This window comes from Mesoplodon densirostris, chromosome 2 (genome assembly GCF_025265405.1).
Source record: "Mesoplodon densirostris isolate mMesDen1 chromosome 2, mMesDen1 primary haplotype, whole genome shotgun sequence".
NCBI classification, from domain to species: Eukaryota; Metazoa; Chordata; class Mammalia; order Artiodactyla; family Ziphiidae; genus Mesoplodon; species Mesoplodon densirostris.
The window spans coordinates 23744272-23767255 of NC_082662.1; the positions used below are offsets into that span (position 1 = coordinate 23744272).

Genomic DNA, 22984 nt, shown 5'->3' on the forward strand with positions numbered 1-22984 from the left:
CTGAGCCCGTGTGCCGCAACTACTAAAGCCCGTGGACCTAGAGCCCATGCTCCGCAACGAGAAGCCACTGCAATGAGAAGCCCGTGCGCTGCAACTAGAGAAAGGCTGCACACAGCAACGAAGACCCAACAGAACCAAAATTAATAAAATAAATAAATTTATTTTTTAAAAAAGCCCTTGAGTGTAAAAAAAAAATAGTTTTCATCATACAAGTAATATATACCCATTGTGAAAAATTTAAGCATTATGAAAATATATCATGAAGCAAGTAAAAAGCCTGTAAATCCTATCCTCCAGATATAATCACTGTTAAATTGGTATGATCTGTAAGATTTTTTCTAGGCATATATAAATTTTGCTTTTCAAAAATACAATTATGGGGGCTTCCCTGGTGGCGCAGTGGTTGAGAGTCCGCCTGTCGATGTGGGGGACGCGGGTTCATGCCCCGGTCTGGGAGGATCCCGCATGCCGCGGAGCAGCTGGGCCCGTGAGCCGTGGCCGCTGAGCCTGCGCGTCTGGAGCCTGTGCTCCGCAGCGGGAGAGACCACAGCAGTGAGAGGCCTGCGTACCACCAAAAACAAAAACAAAAACAAAAACAAAAAACAATTATGTTATACATTGTTATATATTGTATTTTCTGTATATTATGTCATATGTAGTTTTAAATTTTTTTAAATAGGTGATATAAATATGAGGTATAAAATTAAAAGATACAGATGAATATAATACAAGGTAAATCTTCCTTCTTCCCCTGTCCTTTAACTAATTTCTTGTGTTCTGTCCAGAGATGTTCTGAGTATATATAGACATACATTTTAATATAAATATGTATTTAATGCATACATTATATTTTATGTATAATATACTTTATAAATATATTTTAATATAAATATGTATGTTCTGTATGTATTTAATATACATATGCAATCTTTAACATAATTTGTGTACTGTATATTAACATATATCAATTTATTTCATTTGTTAAAATTTTTTTAATGATTATAAAGTTGTAGCACTGTATATATATATATATATATAGAGAGAGAGAGAGAGAGAGAGAGAGAGAGAGAGAGAGAGCGCCAATCTTACTGATGGATATTTTGGGTTACAGTAAACATGTATTGAATATATATGTATATGTGCACTTAGATGTATCTGTAGTAAATTGCTAGAAGTAGAATAAAAAATTATGAATGTTTAAATTTGTAATAGATATTCACCAGCAAGATTTTTTCCATATTTCAAAAAGTATAGAAAAGAGTGGAGGCTACTATAACAAACACCCATGTACCCATTACCCAGAATTAACATGTGTTAACTTTTACATTTAAAATAGAACAGTACAGGTAAGGTTTATCTCTTTTGTCTTCCTCCTAGTCCCATCCCCTTCTCTCCCTATCCGTAGAAATCTATTTTCATGAATTTGAGGTGACTCAGTCCATGTTTTTATATTTTTCCTTCATATATCCATACCCATGTACAATAGATAGTATTGCTTTGCCTGTATTTTTGAAATTTCCCTCGGACCTAACAATCCATTTGAACCTTCTTCTAGGGTTTATCAGTCTCTTTCCCTTCTCCCAGCTTAATATTTAGCTTTGTTTAACTTCCTTGGTTCCGAATAAGAGAGATCTCCCCTGCTGAGTCAGGCTAGCAACTTCCACCTCCTTCTGGAATAGTACAGAGCAAAAGCAAGAAATCCTTATACCTTCTGAAAAATACTGATATATAAAATAACACAAACTGTGTTTAAGAAATTCTATAGCCCAGAATATGCTCCTTCTAAATGTATCCTCCTCTCCTTCCCCTGAAGAAGTCACCACTGTCCTGAATTTTGTGTTAATGATTCCATTGTATTTTTTAATGTTTTAAAAAAATTACCTAATGTATGAATGTATATCTAAAAATACTGTTTTACCTTTTTGAACATCATATAAATTGAATTATATAACAGTTAATCATTCGTGACTAGCTTTTCTTATAAACATGATTTTGGAATTCATCTCAGTTGAAAAGAAAATTTCACAGTGATATCCTCTGAGTTTTTTCTTTTATTTTTGGCTGCACTGTGCGGCTTGTGGGATCCTAGTTTCCCCACCAGGGACTGAATCCGGGCCCTGGCAGTGAAAGTGCCAAGTCCTAAACACTGGACTGCCAGGGAATTCCTCCTCTGACTTTTTTCTCTTGTATTCTGTTTCATTTTTAAAAATGCTGATTTGGACCCATTAAACTGATTTCACAATGGATCATGATCCACAGTTTACAAAACCCCACCAGGACTTCCCTGATGGTGCAGTGGTTAAGAATCCGCCTGCCAATGCAGGGGACATGGGTTCGAGCGCTGTCCAGGAATATTCCACATGCCGTGGAGCAACTAAGCCTGTGTGTCACAGCTCTAGAGCCTGTGAGCCACAACTACTGAGCCCGAGTGCCACAACTACTGAAGCCCGGGCGCCTAGAGCCTGTGCTCTGCAATAAGAGAAGCCCCCACTTGCCGCAACTAGAGAAAGCCCATGCACAGCAACAAAGACCCAACGCAGCCAAAAATAAATTAATTAATTAAAAAAAAAAACAACCCACTGATTTGGCTTAAAGTGGAATTGCTAGATTATAGAGTATGTTTATTTTTAGTTTTACCAGATATAGCCAAATTGCTCTCCTTTATATTGATTGTAATAGTTTACATCCCCACCAACAGTGTATGAGATAGTTCCTATTTTCCTGTGTACCCAGAAGGCAGGAACTTTTTTCAATTATTAATTTTAAAAATGTTTGGACACAATTTCAGACTTAAAAGTTGAAAGAATGGTACAAAGAATTCCTGGGTTCTCTTCACCCAGATTCCTCAGATGTTAATATTTTACTATTTTATCTTTTCTCTTTATCTACACACACACACACACACACACACACACACACACACACAAAAAAAACACCTTTTTTCTGAACCATTTAATGGTAAGTTGCATCGTAGCAGCGCTGTTCACAATAGCCACTTTTTTATACCCCCAACTTTCACAGTTGCTTTCTATATGCACTATTCTTTGCCTTGATTTTTTTTTTTTCACTTAACAGTATATATAGTGGCAGTGTATTTAGGTTGTTTCCAGACATTTGCTATTACAAACAATATCTTATACCTGTATCATTTGACCACGTTTAAGTGTATGTTTAGATACATTTATGAAAATGGAATTGCTAGGTGAAAGAGTATATACCTTTTATGTTTTGATAGATATTCTCAGTTGTTCTCCATAGTGTTGTACCAGTTTACACTCACATCAGCAATAGAAGAAAGTGCTTATTTTCCCCACCAGTCGTGGGTGTTATCAAGCTTTTTATATCAGTTATCTCAAAGAGAAAAAAACCCCACACTTTGTAAACTATTGTTGATTTGCTTTCTTTAATGCTAATCTTCCTATACTATTAAAAAATTGCCATTTATATATGTTACGAAATAACTGAATTTGTGTTTAAAGTTCTTAAATGCTGACTTCACATTTATTGAACATTGTTTTAGCTGTCTTGTTTCCCATATTGATTTGCTCTAGACAGTACATTTTTTAAAATAAATTTATTTATTTATAGCTGTATTGGGTCTTCATGCTGCACGTGGGCTTTTTCTAGTTGCAGTGAGCAGGGGCTACTCTTTGTTGTGGTGTGCGGGCTTCTCATTGCGGTGGCTTCTCTTGTTGCGGAGCATAGGCTCTAGGCACGAGGGCTTCAGTAGTTGTGGCTCATGGGCTCTAGAGCACAGGCTCAGTAGTCGTGGCACACATGGGCTTCATTGCTACGCGGTATGTGGGATCTTCCTGGACCAGGGCTCGAACCTGTGTCCCCTGCATTGGCAGGTGGATTCTTAACCACTCTGCCACCAGGGAAGCCCTCTAGCCAATACATTTTTTATAGGTAGCATAGAAGTCACCTTTTTTTAATGTCTATATGGGAATTATAAGTTAACAATGATTAGATTATTAACATATCATAATCATAACAACAGATGGTATTTTACAGTATTTGAACTGTAAATATTGCCTCCCCATCCCCTTACCCTTTTTATGAGAAACGATTATGGGGTTGGTTTTCTAAGTTCCATTTAAAGTTTTTGGGATGTGAAACATTAGAAGTGAGTTAATGGTAAACATTAGGATTGAGTAGATTTGAGACAAGTTTGTTTTATTGTCTGGAATTTGCCTTTTAGTTCAAATTTTGAAGGAAAATATCAACCATTTCCAAGAGACTCCTGTATTAAATATTTCAGCATGCTTAAAACTGCATATTCATTAAGACATTCAAACTATTTCAAATTTTAATTTGCATATGGTCATTGCCAGCCAGTAGCAATAAAAATGATATTTGGAGATGAAATGCTGTGAATGCAAAACAGAACAATGTTTGAAACACAGATGTTTGTTATAGGGTAATAGAGTCCAATGGTTAAAAGCATGGGATTTGGAGTAAAAGAACCCTGGATTCACTAGCTATGTATTTTCTTAAGCCTCTGTTTCTTCATAAATAAAATGAACTAATAGTAGCACCTACCTGTATATAAGAGGGCTAGCTTAGTACGTGGCATACAATAAGTACTGAACAAAATGTAGCTCTTAGCATCATAACCAATCATACTTCTTTCTTTCTTTTTTTTTTTTTTTTTTTTTGCTGTATGCGGGCCTCTCACTGTTGTAGCCTCTCCCGTTGCGGAGCACAGGCTCCGGACGCGCAGGCTCAGGGGCCATGGCTCACGGGCCCAGCCGCTCCGCGGCATGTGGGATCTTCCTGGACTGGGGCATGAACCCGTGTCCCCTGCATTGGCAGGCGGACTCTCAACCACTGCACTACCAGGGAAGCCCAATCATACTTATTTCTGACTGAGACCAGGCCCTACTCTTTGGGAAACAGTCATGTTAGAAAAACCTTGAAGGGGTAGCACTTAGTTGGAAAAATTGAAATGCATTCTCCACTTAACTTTTACTCACAATCTCTGATTTTCATTGTAGATAAAAAAATATGAAACACTTGTATGAGTCTTAGGATTGAATTCTTGTAGTTTTCATACCTAAAATATTTTCATTAGAGCTATAGTTTCTAAGAGCTACCCATATTGCCTCTTCCTTCTTATTTCTAAAATAATCTCCTAATCTCACCCATATTAATGGGAAGAATGCTTTTGTTTATTTGAGATAATGTTGAGAGATGTCACAAATAAATAATGCCAACACCAAAAGAAAACATCCATGGATCTCTTTGAATGACCTCTGAGGACCCAGAGTGGTATATAGATCACATTTTGAAAACCATTGCTACAAACATGTTCACCTATAGGATAGTTTCCTTTATGTTATTTTGCTTATATTGTTTTATAAACAAAACTATTAAGTCGGGTAAAAAAATGAGATACTCTTAGATGGTGTCTAAACAACTTTCTTCTTTTTCTTTTTCAAATAAAAATAATATTTCACCCACAAAGCATGAAAGTATTAGGACACCTCAAGAAATAAAAGATTTTTTTGAATATTTTTAGGTATTTCTTACAACCAGAAACTTAGGCATAAGCATAAAATTCTTTTGTGTTTATTTTTACAGGTGTCCCTTGGAATTTCACATTTAATGTAAAGTTTTATCCACCTGACCCAGCACAGTTAACAGAAGATATAACAAGGTAAATAATTTATTAATAGTTAAATATGTAATAAGTAATCTCATTATCATAAGCTATGGGAATTTCTCCATTCAGAATTGAAGAAAAATGATGAGCTATTAAACCTAAGGTAAAAAGTTTCTGGTCACTTCAAGGCAGGCTTGCAAATAAGTGATCCTAAAAGCCTCAAATATCTGTGACTTGCCTGGAGAAAATTGGTAGGGAATTAACCTTGCTTATCATGGGTATTATGCCATGCTGTGGACAGGGAACCTATAAACCATACTATCCTCCAAAGGACAAGAGACAAATATAGTGTGGCAAAACAGCTCTGCCTTTTTTTGGTTTGTTTTAAATACTCCTCTCCCACCATGCTGTTTCTTAAGGGATCAAAAAAGCTAAAGTCTCGTGTTACTATTTTTTCTTCCTATTCCCCTTTTAAATTGTATGATTAGGTACGTGAACTAAACCTTCCTCAGTAATTTTTTTTTTTTTTTTTTGCGGTACACAGGCCTCTCCCTGTTGTGGCCTCTCCCGTTGCGGAGCACAGGCTCCAGATGCACAGGCTCAGTGGCCATGGCTCACGGGCCTAGCCGCTCCACAGCATGCGGGATCCTCCCGGACCGGGACACGAACCCGTGTCCCCTGCACTGGCAGGCGGACTCTCAACCACTGTGCCACCAGGGAAACCCCCTCAGTAATTTTTGAGCCCACTTAATTTATGAAATAAATCTTGTACTGTTTAAAAATAGCTTACTGATTCCTTTTTAAAAAAGTGGCCTTTATTGGATTCTATATAAATACTGAACATTAGCAAAAAAGGAAAAAGGAAAAACAGTATATAGTAAAGAATACTACTCTACATATATATATCCATAGCATCTTTCATAGAGCCTTATACGTAGTAGGTATTTGGCAAATGTTTGTTCAATTGAATTGTTGGTTGTTGAGAAACTGCTTTCTAATTCTGATTTTGCTGTCAACTATCTGATTTCAGACAAATATACACTCTCTAGGCTTCAGTTTTCATCTCTCTCAAATAAGAATAGCCTAAGACTATTAAAAGGTCTGCTTGGGGCTTCCCTGGTGGCGCAGTGGTTGAGAGTCCGCCTGCTGATGCAGCGGACTCGGGTTCGTGCCCCGGTCCGGGAAGATCCCGCATGCCGCGGAAAGGCTAGGCCCGTGAGCCGTGGCCGCTGAGCCTGCGCGTCCGGAGCCTGTGCTCCGCAACGGGAGAGGCTCCAACAGTGAGAGGCCCGCATACCGCAAAAAAAAAAAGGTCTGCTTGTTAAGTACTGTGAAATGTCTATGCCATTTGAAAAAATTATTCTTTGTCCAGTTATCCTTAGTATATTCTTGAAGTTGAGATGCCATATCTCTGCCTGAAAAAATTGTCTTGGTTATTGCTTTTTCACAGGTAATATTTGTCTCTTAGAGTTGCTACTTATTCATCTTTCTTCATTAAGGTTTATTATATATACAACAAAACAAATCCCTAAAAATCTGTACTAATTACCTACATTTTAGAAGAGTTTAAGATTCTTCTGATTTGATTGGCATTGCTCTGACTTTTTAAAAAAGATGTATGTAGTGACTAATCATAGCGAAAATGATTGCTGGTGCATATGTTGTTCATCATCTAATTATGGTCAAGTCAAAGATATGATTCTAATTAATAGAGGAGTTTTCAATTTAATCATACCTCCCAGCTTTCCTGTTTGGTAAAAGAGTCTGAACTGGTTAACCCAGTCAGAACAAGGGCTAAGGAGGTCAGGGCCATGGGTGTGAATACCATATGGTGTGTCTGACATATGTAGGGTCACTCAGTTTGTTGGACTTAACTGTTTCAACCCTCATCTGAATTCCCTGTAGTTTAGCATACAGGTGGAATCGGTCTTACAAGATGATAGTGTGTGGAAGGCTGCATGCAATTTAAGCCCATCTTGGAGGAAAAACATACCAAAGAACGTTCATATCCTAGTGAAAATGTATCAGTAATGTCATCTTTGTATATGAAAGGCAGTATCTACGCATTTGGCAAAGCAACATGATAGAAAAGAAGGGACCCAATTTGGGGGCCAAGCAGCCTTCATTACTATCTGACATTGAAATAGTACAATGAACAACCATATACCCTCTACCTACACTGAACAATTATTACTATTATCTCATATTTACTTAATCATTCTTTTTCTTTCTCCCTCCCTACCTCTCTCTCCTGTTTTCTTCCTTTTTCTCTCTCTGTATTTTGTTATTGTTTTTGTTGCTGACATGTTTTTGTTTTTGTTGCTGACATGCTGACATTTGTTTCTCTTTGGCTGTAGGTATTATTTATGTCTTCAACTTCGGCAGGACATAGTTGCAGGACGTCTGCCCTGTTCATTTGCAACCTTAGCATTATTAGGTTCTTATACCATCCAGTCTGAGCTGGGAGACTATGACCCAGAACTCCATGGTGCAGATTATGTTAGTGATTTTAAACTGGCCCCAAATCAGACCAAGGAACTTGAAGAGAAGGTCATGGAACTGCATAAGTCATACAGGTAAATATGTCTCCAGGATTTGTTCTGTGTTTACTCTGACAGTAAGTTTAAACCCTTGACCTGGGATTGATTCAGTGTTTGCCTTAGTGGAACTGGTGCCATAGAAAGAGTCAGCTTGAGCTCAGTTCCCTCCCAATTCTTTGGGCAAGTCATTTAAACCCTCTGAACCTCAGTTTTCTCATCAGAGTAATAGGTGTTGCATTGTTGGATGAAAACTAAATGAGGTAATATATGTAAAGCACTAAGCACAGTATCTGGCACATATAGGTGGTCAATAAATGGTAGCTATTATTATTATTGCCTTACCTTTTTTTTTCCAGATTTTAAATGTATTATGCTGTATTAGATGCCTTGAGATCTTTAGAGCAGAGGTTCTTAACTTGGGGTCTATGTACATGGATAGACTTCAGAGGGCCCATGAAACCCCTGAAGGTATTTTTAAAAGTCTTTATTGAATTCACTAATTTTTTTTCATGGAAATAATTTGTTAATGTTGGGAGGTATAACAGTGATCAAGAACAGGTTCAGACTGAGCTGGGTTGAATTCTTGGCTCTGCTTGGTCCTGGCCTGTGACCTTGGGTAATTCACTTAATCTCTCTGAGCCTCAGTTTCCTTATATGTCTGATAGACATCATTACCTCAGAGGAAATAGGGTGAGCCATAGGATTAAAAAAGGTAATATGTGTAAAAACTTAATACAACATCTTACATAGTAAAAATTCAATAAATGTTAGCTAATATTAAAATCCCAGAAAAATTTGTGTTTCTTCCTACCATATATCCCATTGTTATTTGAGTGACTTGTTATAGCTAAATTTTACAAGCTGCCTTAGCATTTTTTTTTTTTTTTTTGCGGTACGCGGGCCTCTCACTGTTGTGGCCTCTCCCGTTGTGGAGCACAGACTCCGGACGCACAGGCTCAGTGGCCATGGTTCACAGGCCCAGCCGCTCCGCAACATGTGGGATCTTCCCGGACCGGGGCACGATCCCGTGTCCCCTGCATCGGCAGGCAGACTCTCAACCACTGTGCGACCAGGGAAGCCCTGCCTTAGCTTATTAAGGAGACTGATCCTGGCCTTGAGTTGGTATGCTGAATTATGTTAGCATGAGTTAGGCTAGGATGCTCCAAAGGGTCATACTGCTGAGAAGTCCAGAGTGGTCTTAGTAGGCTTTTCATGGTAGGAACAAGTATTCTGTTGGGCCGTTGAGCCATCTTATTTTCCTTAGAGTGGTTCCAATAAGATTGCATGGATTGAGATGCCTCAGATGAGAGTTTGAACTCAAGTGCCCCAATTCTGGTTGCCTTATTCCCCCTGTAGGTTCCGGTTCTGCAGTCATGAGAACCATAATAGACTTTAAAGACTTTAAAGTCTACAACCTACATAGCAATAGTCTTATAACTGTCACCTTACTCTCCTGAGGTCACACTGTTTCTACAGAGAACTGCCGAGGTTTGCTTTTCAAGTATGAGCATATACATTACAATGCTCTGATATCTAAGACCACTAATATATCACTTCCAACTAGTTGATGATTGTAGCTTAAGCATGTTGTATTGTCCTTAAATATGTTTTTAATATACTTATTTATATTCTGATTATGATTCTAGAAATTTATATATATATATATACATAAAATATATAATTACACACACATATATATACAAAAGCAAGTAATGGAAAGAAGCAATCAATTAAAATAATTTGATTTGTTAAAATGTCAGGATTGTAGGGAAGTGTTCTTTTTTTCTAATAATTTAAGAATAATTTTTATTGGTAGTGTAATCTTTGAGCAATCAATAAAATGGTAAAAGAAAATATTTTACTGCTGCTGTGGAGCAAAACAGCAGAAAATAGTGGTATCAGATTATGATTGATACCTAACTTCTGTCTCTGATGATTTTTTTTTTTTTTTTTTTTTTTTTTTTGCGGTACGCGGCCTCTCACTATTGTGACCTCTCCCGTTGCGGAGCACAGGCTCAGCGGCCATGGCTCACGGGCCCAGCCGCTCCACGGCATGTGGGATCTTCCCGGACCGGGGCACGAACCCGTGTCTGCTGCATCGGCAGGCGGACTCTCAACCACTGTGCCACCAGGGAAGCCCTTTTATTTATTTATTTTTTAAGGAGCCCCAGTTTATCTATCACTCAGCTTCAACAGTTATTACCCCTGTAGCTTTCTTGAGTCATTTATTCCCCTCCATATTTTTCCCTGACAGTATTTTAAAGCAAGTCATATAATTTCACCCATAAAAACTTAAGTATCTACCAGGATACAGATTTTAAGAACAAAATACAACTATCACACCTAAAAAAATTAACACTAATTCTTTAATATCTGATGATTCTTTTAATGGTTATTTGATCATAATAGAATTTCAGGTTTGGGAGGACTTTATAGTCTAAATCTCATGCAATGCTTGATTCTCCTTTACAGCATTGTTACATAATCATCATAACATTATAAGCAGCTAATTATTGTGTGTCTGTTATTATGTGCCAGATACTATGCTAGGCACTTTATGTATAATATCATATTTATCCTTTATAATCACCCTTTGAATTAGGCCAGCTCCTTTCTTTCTTTTTTTTCATAAATTTATTTATTTATTTTTGGTTGTGTTGGGTCTTCGATGCTGCACGCCGGCTTTCTCTAGTTGCTGCGAGCAGGGGCTACTCTTCGTTGCTGCATGGGCTTCTCATTGCAGTGGCTTCTCTTTTTGTGGAGCTTGGGCTCTAGGCCCATGGGCTTCAGTAGTTGTGGCTCGCGGGCTCTAGAGCACAGGTTCAGTGGTTGTGGTGCACGGGCTTAGTTGCTCCGTGGCATGTGGGATCTTCATGGACCAGGGCTCGAACCCGTGTTCCTTGCATTGGCAGGCAGATTCTTAACCACTGCACCACCAGGGAAGTCCCAGGCCAGCTCTTTTCATATGATGTTGTTTTACAGACTGCCGGCAGTCTCCAAGATTCTTTTTTTGTGTGTATTTATTTATTTTTGGCTGCATTGGGTCTTCGTTGCTGTGCATGGGCTTTCTCTAGTTGTGGCGAGCGGGAGCTACTCTTTGTTGTGGTGCGCAGGCTTTTTATTGTGTTGGCTTCTCTTGTTGCGGAGCATGGGCTCTAGGCATGCGGGCTTCAGTAGTTGTGGCGCGTGGGCTCAGTATTTGTGGCTCTAGAGTGCAGGCTCAGTAGTTGTAGCACACGGGCTTAGTTGCTCTGTGGCATGTGGGATCTGCCTGGACCAGGGCTCAAACCCGCGTCCCTTGCATTGACAGGTGGATTCTTAACCACTGTGCCACCAGGGAAGCCCAGTCTCCAAGATTCTGTTAAGGGGTCCATGAGGTCAAAATTATTTTCATAATAATACTAAGATATTATTTGCCCATTTCACTGTGTTGAAATGGTGGAGCACAAATCAAAGCAGTGGCACCAAACTGTACTACTAGTCATTATATGCTTCACCAACATTCACTTTTATTTATATTTATTTATTTATTAAAAATTTCCATTTTAGCCCTTTTTTTTTTTTTTCGGTATGTGGGCCTCTCACTGTTGTGGCCTCTCCCGTTGCGGAGCACAGGCTCCGGACGCTCAGGCTCAGCGGCCATGGCTCATGGGCCTAGCCTTTCCGCGGCATGTGGGATCTTCCCGGACCGGGGCATGAACCCGTGTCCCCTGCATCGGCAGGCGGACTCTCAACCACTGCGCCACCAGAGAAGCCCCTAGCCCTTTTTAAAAATTGGCTTTATTTATTTATTTTTGGCTGCATTGGGTCTTCATTGCTGCACATGGGTTTCTCTAGTTGCGGTGAGCGGGGGTTACTCTTCGTTACTGTGTGCGGGCTTCTCATTGCAGTGGCTTCTCTTGTTGCAGAGCATGGGCTTTGAGGCATGAGGGCTTCAGTAGGTTCAGCATATGGGCTCAGTAGTTGCGGCTCGTGGGCTCTAGGGCACAGGCTCAGTAGTTTTGGCACACAGGGTTAGTTGCTTCACGGCATGTGGGATCTTCCCGGACCAGGCCACGAACCCATGTCCCCTCCATTGTCAGGCAGATTCTTAACCACTGTGCCACCAGGGAAGTCCCACACTTTTACTTTTTAACTTGCAGTTAAAAATTTAAAAATAAAATAAAATATTTTTAAACCTGCCAGTTCACTTAAAAATTTTCATGATGAAGCAGTAAAGAGTATTGATTTTATTAAATCTGAAATACATCCTGTTTAATATTCTTTGTGATTTAATGGGAAGTACACAGAAAGCACTTCTGCTGCATACTGAGGTACTCGTCTTGAAGAAAAGCACATGTGTAATTGTTTTGAGTTCTCAGCTGCATTAGCCAGTTTTTTAATGCAACACCTTTTTTACTTGAAAAAGTGACTGTGATTATTCAGACTTGGTTATTTGGCATACATTTCCTCAAAAATGAAATGAGCCAGTCCTTTAAGGATTGGTAAATGACTGATAGTATTTGTTGCTAATGACAAAATTCAAGCTTTCAAATGAAAATTAGAATTTTGGAAAATTTGTATTTGCCATCATGATCTTGACAGGTTCCAAATACTTAAACGACTTTTCTGATGAAGTTGGTGATTATTTTAATGAATGTGTTTCTTTTCTTTTAATATTGTACAATGAAATGTGTCAGCATTTGGAAAACTTGCATTACTCAGCCAACCAGTATTTTTCAGATATGAAATTCATGATGTTACAAAATCATGCATCTGTATAAAAGGCCCATTCAAAATGCAAGATAGACCAATGGATTTTAATGTAATATGGTACAAAAAGTTCACTGATATGTTTTCAGATTTCACATTGCAACTAACCTTTAGGAAACTGCCATTGTTAAGTTTTGGTGTAGTATCAAAGAAAAATATTTTTAATCATCAATTCTTCCTTTTCCAACTACATATCTGTGTGAGATCAGGTTTCTTCATATATTACAACCATACAAAATATTGCAACAGATTGAATACAGAAGCAGGTAGGAAAATCTAGCTATCTTCTAAGCTGCACATTAAAAAAAATTTGTAAATATGTAAAGCAGTATCACTCCTTAACTACATTTGGGGAAAATACTGTTATTTTTCACACAAAAAATTTTTCATGTTAAAATATGAGTCGTTTATTGTTATTCAGTAAGTCCCCTACATACAAACGAGTTCCATTCGGAGAGCGTATTCGTAAGTCCAATTTGTTCGTAAGTCCAGCAAAGTTAGCCTAGGTACCCAACTAACACAATCGGCTATCTAATGTTGCTTTTATGCTTGCTTCTGGATATCCTGGGCTTGAAATAAAGATTCTGTACTGCTATACTCTACAGTACTGTACAAAGTACACAAAAGCACAACCACTTGTAGAGAATGCAAGCACGTGACAATGTATGCCAGACACGTGAACTAACTTACGTGATTGGACATGCAAACGCACATTCACATCTTTGAAAGTTCACAACTTGAAGGTTCATAAGTAGGGGACTTACTGTTCTTTAAAGATTTAATCAATAGTTTTCAATTTTATTAGTTTTAATTTCTAATATAGTAAATATTGATAGAAATAACTCACATTTAAAAAAACTCATTAGAGTCCTCAGTAATTATTGAGAGTAAAGGGATCCTGAGGTCAAAAAGTTTGAGAACCCCTGAGTTAGGCAATAAGACAAAAACCTGGGCTGTGGAGTCTGCCTGTCTTGCTTTGAATTCAGGCTCCATTCCTTATTAGCTTTAAGACTCAGTAAGTTATTTAAACTCTCTAAGTTTCAGTTTTTTTCATCTGAAAAATAAGGCTGATGATGTGAATTTTGTGATTGTTAAATTAGAAATTCATGTAAAGTGCTTTGTACAATGATTCTTATTCCATTTTACAAGTAATGAATGTGAGTCTGGGTTTAGAGAACTGCTCTTTGGAACTAGCTGCGTTTAAACCCAAATAGGTGAAACGATCTCAGAGGACAGGTGGATATGGTCCACTTGATGTTCTCTGAGGTATACAGATAGAAATTGAGCAATAATCGATCTCCATGATTAGAAAATTTAGAGGTTTGTAATCTTGGAATTGCTCCTTTTTGGAAAGATTGGCAATCCTCACAAAGAGAAAGCAAAATGGAAATTTTAATTGTGTCCAACAACGTGACATTTTAACCAGTCCAAAGAGACTTCTGCTTAGGCAGAAGCATTTGCTATGCATTGGAAAATACAAGTAAATACTATCCTGCTCCTCAGATAAATAGAAGATAGCCTACGTACATGGAATTCTTAGTAGTGGCCCTTTGCTTAGACAGACTGTGAAGCTATAGTTAACACTAAATTTACAGTAGCAAATCAAGCTTTAAAACGAATTGTCCTCCATTTATGGGGACTAAGATGGTATGTAAAGTTGTCAGTTGTTCCCCACTTAATTATTTGAAACCACAGTCCTTAATTAGAAGATGCAACAACATTATTAAAAGGCTGTTACAACCCCGCCAGATGAAAACTGCTGACCACAAGCATGTAGAGCCCAAATTGGCTGAAACCAGAAGATGGGTGATGCTTGAAACTTCACCTTGATGCCAACCAATCAGAGAATTGTCCATGAGCTGATCATGCACTCTGTAGCCCCCTCCCTCACACTGTCTTTAAAACCTTTGTCTCCTAATCACTAACTTGGAGATCGTTTTAGGACATTAATCCACCATCTTCCCAGGTTGCTGGCTGCCTGAATAAAGCAACTTTTCCCATCAAAAAAAAAAGGGGGGCTTCCCTGGTGGCGCAGTGGTTGAGAGTCCGCCCGCCGATGCAGGGGACACGATTTCGTGCCCCGGTCCGGGAAGATCCCACATGCCGCGGAGCGGCTGGTCCCATGAACCATGGCCGCTGAGCGTCCGGAGCCTGTGCTCTGCAATGGGAGAGGCCACAACAGTGAGAGGCCCGCATACCGCAAAAAAAAAAAAAAAAAAAAAAAGGCTGTCACATAACATTGGAACTCACTGAATGGCTCTATATCCTGACTCCACTTGTTCAAAATAAATACAGGGAAATTTTGTTATAACTTCTCTTTTTAATGAGCAAAAGTTAACCAGTGCCAAAGCTCCCTGGTTAGGTACTTCGGTAAGCTGCAGTTGTTTCAAGTAGTAAATTATTAGGTGGTACTGAATAAATTCAGGACAGTACTCCTAATGGTTTAGAGCTGTCTAATTTCTTCCCAGATAGTTTGTTACTACTTTCAAGAGTCTTCAAACATTTAGGAAAAACCATAGTCTTTAAAATGTTAAGTTGAAAATCATTTTATTTATTTATTTATTTTTGCGATACACGGGCCTCTCACTGTTGTGGCCTCTCCCGTTGCGGAGCACAGGCTCCGGAAGCGCAGGCTCAGCGGCCATGGCTCACGGGCTCAGCCGCTCCGCGGCATGTGGGATCTTCCCAGACCGGGGCATGAACCCGTGTCCCCTGCATCGGCAGGCAGACTCTCAACCACTGCGCCACCAGGGAAGCCCGAAAATCATTTTTAATTTGTGATTTAAATTTGTAAAATATATGTTTGTATTTATGCACAGGTATCTGTGGTTGGTGGGATTATGGGAGATTTTCTTCTTTTTTTTTTCTATGCTCTTAAAGATATTTTCCAAATTTTATACAATGAATGAATGATTTTTATAAGCAGAAAAAGCTTCCTGAAACAATTGTGTTCTAAAGCCGTTAGGTGGGATAGAGCAAGATAGCCATCCATGCTGAGAGGCAGTCTGGCTGGGGATACTGGGGCCTAAGCAGGGTGAGGAGAATGTTCATTGTGGGGGGCCAGCCTGGCAGGAGAAGTCAGAGCTCAAATAGGATGAAAAGGGAGTCGTGTGGACACGTGGTTGTTGTTATCACAGGCAGAGCAGAGTGAGAAGGGCATCCATGTGAGGGTAAGGCCTGCAGAGGGCATCCCTATGGGATGGTACCTGATACAGGTGTTGAAGCCTAAGCCGGGTGAAGAAGATGTCTATGGAAGGGGTAGCCTAACACCAGGAGTCAGAACCTGAGTGAGGTAAGGAGGACATGTGTGGGGAGCAGCCTAGCGTGGGGAATTCAGAGTCTAAGCCAGTGAAGAGGGCATCCACGTGGAGGAGGGGTCAGTGGCAGCAAAGAGAGATTGGTTATGTACAGGGGGTTGATCAAATAAGTCAATGTATTGTGTTAAGGATAATGGGAGCCAGGTTTCTGACTGTCAGTAAAGGGAGATACAAATTAGAGTGAGAGAGAAATTAAAATGAACCCTGTGGTGTTGCATTAAAACTGGAGGTTTCAATGTAAACTCATTGTTTCCAATAGATAGATGGATGGATAGATAGATGTTAGATAGATAGATAGATAGATAGAGATGTAAATAGGTATACACACACACACACACACAGACATACATACACACGCATACTCACATACTCTGACTCTACGTTGTGCCAGAAGGAGGTGCTCAAAAAATGATGGGAAATGGTCAGAGGGACACAGAATCCAGCTTAGAAAGGCTCCCACTAACCAAATCTGGGACGATTTAAGCACTAAAATAAATATGGAAAAGAATTGATTATATTACATTGAATAAGCTGAGAATCCCTGAGTCCATACTGATATAAATGAGTGAATACATTAAAAGTTTGACAAGGAATAGACTGTTTCCAAATACATTCCCACAGAATATTTATTAATTACAAAGAGGTAAAGAGGAATTTCATGGAAGAGAAGCCCGGCAGACATCACTGATCAAAACGAACATCTCCTGGAAGAGACAAATTGAAATCATGTTCCCCCTGATAGGATGCAGTGAGAACACAGGGTCACTTCTGTGATATTCCTGTGAAAGATGTATAACTTATGGGGTCAATTTATGGAGAAACATCAGACAGGCCCAAATTGAGGGGCATTCTATAGAATAACTGGCCTATAATCTTTAGAAGTTCAAGATTAGGAAAGTCAAAGAAAGACTAAGAAACTTTTCCAGACTGAAGAGGATGAAAGAGAGATGAACTAAATGAAACTCCATGAGGCTAAACTGGATTCTTCTGCCATACAGACCATTTTGGAAATAACTGGGTAAACTCGAATGGGGTCTGAGGATTAGATGGCAGTAATGTATTATTACTGTTTATTTCCTTGTTTTCAGAGTCCTGTGGAGCTTATGTAGGAGAATGTCCTTGTTTGTAGGAATTACACACCAGAGTACTTGGGAGTGACTGGTCATCAGGTTGACAGTTTGCTCTCAATGGTTCAGGAAAAATTGTTTGTATTGTAGGTAACTTTTAAGTGTGTTTCAAAATTTTTTAGTTATATAAAAAAATGTTAAATGCAAAGCATCAGCCAAACCTCAAATATAAATATTATTTTCAACTAACAAGGAAAGTCAGTTTTAAAGATCTCTTCTTACCACCTGCCCTTAATACAATTTTAAAGCATGCTTACTTATTAGAAAATCATTTAACTACATAGTTTGAAATTTAAATCTGTATTCAAACTGATTGACCCCGTTAATGTCCCTTAGAGTTGGAGGAGTATGGGGAAGATTTCATCATGATTGCTTCATTTAATGTCTTAAAACTTGTCTTCAAATTCAAGTGATTAAAATTATTTCTCGGGCTTCCCTGGTGGCGCAGTGGTTGAGAGTCCGCCTGCCGATGCAGGGGACACTGGTTCGTGCCCCGGTCCGGGAAGATCCCACATGCCGTGGAGCGGCTAGGCCCATGAGCCATGGCCGCTGGGTCTGCGCGGCCAGAGCCTGTGCCCCGCAACGGGAGAGGCCACAACAGTGAGAGGCCGGCGTACTGCCAAAAAAAAAAAAAAAAAGATTTCTCTTTTATGAGTAGCTTATGATGTACCACTGTACCAGAAACCTAAGGGTGCAATAATAATAAACATTTATATTTTACAAAGCAGTTTCACAAGCATTATCTCATTTTACCCTACTAGTCACATTCATTCATTCAGCAAAGATTAAAAAAAAATCATTGCCTATACTAGTCTCAGGAAGTAGGTATTATTATGCTTCTTACTTTATAGTTAGGAGATTGAGGTCACCACTTTTAAGTGCAGGAGCCAGGATTCCAGCTGCAGTGATGTGACTTGGGTCCTGGCTAAAGCCTGCTACCTTAAACTGAGTCATAACTTGCCTATGACCATGTAATCCCTCCACGCTTGTTTCTTCGTCAGCAAAGTGAAAGTGTTGGACTCTATAATCTTCAAGCTGCATTCCAGCTTCGAATCCTAAAATTCAAGCCATCAATAATGCTAACACTAACAACAACAAAGACAAAAAAACCAAAAACCCATAAAATGGGAGTAACCTTAACTAGAAAAGTATATAATTTATATGAGGGAAAAAAAAAACTACAAAAATTTCCTGAGATGTTTTTAATGACTTGAATATACAGACTTGCATATGTTTATTTTCCCATTCTCCTTTTTTGTGTTCAATTTCAGAGTCATTAATAAAGAGCATTCAGGTATGATGGTTTAGCGCTTGTGGAAGGAAGTTTTTATTCTGAGATGCTGAGTCATTAACAAATCTGCAGTTTCTTTCCTGAGATTTTTTTTATGGGGGGGGGTGTTATTCCAGGGAACCCTTTGTTCTTTTTAATGAGGATAAAGACAGATGGGTTTGGAAAAGACTTTCTCTTGTTAAATGAATAGGTCACTGCTGCTTTTTATAGCTGGAGGCTGGCAGTCTTATGGGAAATAGGCATTTACATGTTTTCTTTGGGGGTATGGCTGCTTTATTGTTACTATGAAGTTCTGTTTGATTGGTCTGAGTTGCACAGCACTAGGAGTAATATTTTTTTCTTCAAAGCTCAGCATAACAGCTCATGAGCACTTTTCAAAAGAGAAGAAAGTTATAAAGGAGAAGGCAAGACTGTCATAGTGAGTGTTTAGACAGTGAGGCTGATTGTTTTCAAACAAATTTAATTCATTATATGCCTAGTAATGAAGACATCTTAATAACAGAGAAAACAGCCCCATTATCTACATGCCTCTATTAACCAATTTATTTTGTTTAGGTCAGTGGGCAAGACACCATCTGTTACCAGAAATTTTCTTTTCATCAAGCCTGCCCCCATTAAGAATCCCCAGTTAAGCAACTTCAGCTGCCCTCCTGTTTAATTTCCATATTAACTCAATTCAGGGATAGGGAGAGAAAAAGGCAGCTAAGAGGATATTGTAAGTTGTACCATGCCCTCAGAGGATTTAATTTGGTCACCTCCTTGACAAGATAAATTAGTGGGAGGAGTTTATGTGTGTGGGAGAAAAGGCCTAAGGAGAGGGAGGGGCAGAACTGATGGTGGATGAGGTAGCTTTAAAGAAATTTAGGTTTCATTTTTAAACTTTTTTTTTCTGATAGCTTTTTGGTGACTTTTTGTTTCTCCAAGGTCTCTTTTTCCAAGGCATATTTCAATTATTTAGATACAGGTAGTGATAAGAGTCCTTTTCCATACATAATAGTCTACTTTTAGGACTATGAAATATATCTACATACATATTGGTATGTATATGTTTATATAAAGTACAAGTAATATACAAATGTTATTATTGTAAATGTTGACACTGTGACACTGAAAGTCTTTTTGTTTTTCTTCTATCAAAGGTCCATGACTCCAGCTCAGGCTGACCTGGAATTTCTTGAGAATGCCAAAAAGTTGTCTATGTATGGTGTTGACCTTCATAAAGCAAAGGTAATGGTAACTTTGGCCTTTATTAATATGCATGTATCAGACCTGTGTCATATAATATTTCTTACCAACCTTTATCTGGGGCATTACAAAACGTTCAGAGGAGATAGTAATTCTTGTTGGAATTTTAAGTCTATCAGTTGAACCAGTCAAATGTATTAAGTGTATCAATTGAATTGCCCTTTTACAATTCCACCATCAGAACGAAGTTTCACACCTAAGCAACCATAAGGATCAAAAGATATATCACCAAGAGCAAAAGAAATGATAATTTCCTAAAATGCAGATACACTTGAAAATATAGAGTGACAGTGAGGCATGTTTCACAGACAACATCACCTATATCAGAATCACCCGGGGTGTTTATTAAATATGCAGATTCCTGAGCTCCTCCCAGATTTACTGAATTACTTTGGAGGAGAGGCTAAGTCTCCAGATTTAATGAATATCCCAAATGATCCTCCTTCATGCTTGAATCTGAGAATCATTGGCGTAAGGTAGTGGTTCTCAAAGTGTGGTCTCTGAACCAGCATTTAGCATCGTCTAGGAACTTGTTAGAAATGCTCATGTCAGGTCCCATCCCAGTCTCGCTGAATCAGAAACTATGTGGGTGGAGCCCAGCAGTCTGTTTTAATAAGCTCTCCAGGTGATTCTAATGCACACAGGAGGAACCACAGTGGCTCATTTGAGAACCACTGGGTTAGGGATTTGGAAACTTGAGCTTTCATCCTAGTTCTACCTAATACAACCTAACACAATGAATACTTAAGGGATGTCGTTGACTTCTCTCATCTTCAGCTACTGAAATGGCTGGGGAGGTTGAGGAGTTTGTGAGAGAAAGAAAGGGCTCAAGGGATGATCTGAGGTTCATTTAGAGAAATTTAACTAGGATGCATGATGGAGAATCAAAACCATGTCCAGTGAGAAACAGGCAAAGGAATAGGGATAATTAACCCACAGAAGGGAAAGTTTAGGAAAGATATAATGTCAGTCTTCATGGATTTCAAGGATTAACTTGTGAAGTAAAGATTTTACTATGGCTCCAAGATATAACACTAGAGCTGGTAAAATGAAAACTGCAGGGAAATACTCTTCGGCCCAGTTGGACAAATTGTCTCACAGAGCTATTTCAAAGATGGGATGGGCTACCTCAGAAGAGATTGAGTTGTCTATCACTAGAGATATTCCAGGTTAGGCAGAATAATCACTTGGTAGGAATTTAGAAAAGGACATTCAAACATTTGGTGGGTGATTAGACTAAAATGACCTTTCAGGCTTCTCCCAACCTGAATATCTGTATCTGAAGTTTCTTCCTTATTTACATTCTAGTAACTAATAAAATTTCATTGCATGTTAGTGAGTTTTCTTAAGATGTTGCTCTGGATTGTTTTGGGCTGGGTACTGTAACTTCTGTGAATCTCAAAAGTAGATGGTAGGAAGATCAGATCAGGTCCAGAACTGAAATTGTTAGGTTTTGCTTCTCAATTTCTGCTGGAGGCTGGTGTCAATTCAGTAATTATCAGGATTACATGAGTCAGGCAGCATATTTCTACAGCAAATGTTGTAAAGCAAATTATTTCTCCAAAACATATAGTTGAAAGAGAGATGTAGTTGTACCCACAGCCTTTAAAAACTTAAGGGGACATCTTCTGGGAAATTCTGTTATGTAGTCATCGAATTGAAGCTGAATATAATTTCTTCTTCTCTCTATTGTGCTTGTACATAACACGCATAGGCACTAATATGTTTCTTTATACTCATTTTGGGAAAAGGAGCCGTCTAGAAGCATATAACTCCGGTCTTTTATACTTATATAAATAAATGGTTATCTGTAGAGGTTAACTCAGGTGAAATTTATTTTCCTTGAATTACAGACATAGATGATTGATATTATATATTTAATTAAAATTTTTCTTTAATAAAGAGGTGTGCAAATATGGCTTTATTGGTAACTTACTAATCCTTTTTGACCTGAGGATAATATTTATAACTTACTATACTTAAAAAAAATTACTTAACATCAGTAATTATAAAAATCTGAGTTCTCTCATACTGAGTTTATAAGGAATAGAGTCAACTCCTATACTTATCATGGTTTTTGGAGGGATGACCACTTTATCATAGAAAAACAAGAATTATAGTTGTGCATGTATATTTGGTAGTATACATAGCCCTATGCCCTGGCCTCCAGGAAGTCCTGGTGGTCTGCTGACTTAAACATACATGTATACGACATGCAGCTACCATAGCTACCATAGTAATTATTTGCTGACTATGATAATGATAGGTTTGAGTACTTCAGAACTGGGAGACCAAAATGCCTGCCCTAGGATTTTCATATACAGACAGGCATGGTAAAAATAAATTAATGTCTCTTTTTGAATTATTAAGGGAAGCCTTTTTTAAAAATTCATTTATTTATTTATTGGCTGTGTTGGGTCTTCGTTGCTGCATGCAGGCTTTCTCTAGTTGCGGTGAGCAGGGGCTATTCTTTGTTGTGGTATGCGGGCTTCTCATTGCAGTGGCTTCTCTTGCTGCGGAGCATGGGCTCTAGGCATGCGGGCTTCAGTAGTTGTGGCACCCAGGCTCAGTAGCTGTGGCTCGCGGGCTCTAGAGCACAGGCTCAGTAGTTGTGGTGCACGGGCTTAGTTGCTCCGCGGCATGTGGGATCTTCCCCGACCAGGGCTCGAACCCGTGTCCCCTGCATTGGCAGGCAGATTCTTGACCACTGCTCCACCAGGGAAGTCCCAGGGAAGCCTTTTTGGAGGCTGCAGAGGCTCAGTTTTATGAGAGTGTTGTGAAGGTAGATGAGGTGCAAGCCGAGTGACATTTCACAGTGGCTTTGAGGGGTGGTGATGGTGGCTGTATTACTCCTCATGGCAGTCGATTCCTTCAATGGGTAAGATGTGTGTATGTCCATGTTTCTTGGACAAAAGAAAAGCAGATGTTCCCTCAGTCACTAATAATGAACGAAATAATTGATAGTAATGGTTGAAGGTTTAAGCTTAGTGTATGTTGTTACTAAAATACCTTGAAATTTCCTAATTTATCAACTTACATGAATCAAGATTTTTATATGTCTGAAGCAAAGAATTTACTAATATTTGCCATAATAAGTTATGATAAAT

General features: G+C 38.8%; 1 protein-coding gene across 22 annotated transcripts in view; it reads left to right on the forward strand.

The window, feature by feature from the left end:
• Positions 1 to 22984, forward strand: part of EPB41 (erythrocyte membrane protein band 4.1) — a 206028-nt gene that overhangs the window by 98997 nt on the left and 84047 nt on the right. For all 22 annotated transcript variants that reach the window (XM_060089309.1, XM_060089302.1, XM_060089312.1 and 19 more), the window contains exons 6-8: positions 5584 to 5659; positions 7963 to 8181; positions 19772 to 19859. In XM_060089309.1, the coding sequence (XP_059945292.1) occupies positions 5584 to 5659; positions 7963 to 8181; positions 19772 to 19859 (383 nt within the window). The remainder of the gene's footprint in view (positions 1 to 5583; positions 5660 to 7962; positions 8182 to 19771; positions 19860 to 22984) is intronic.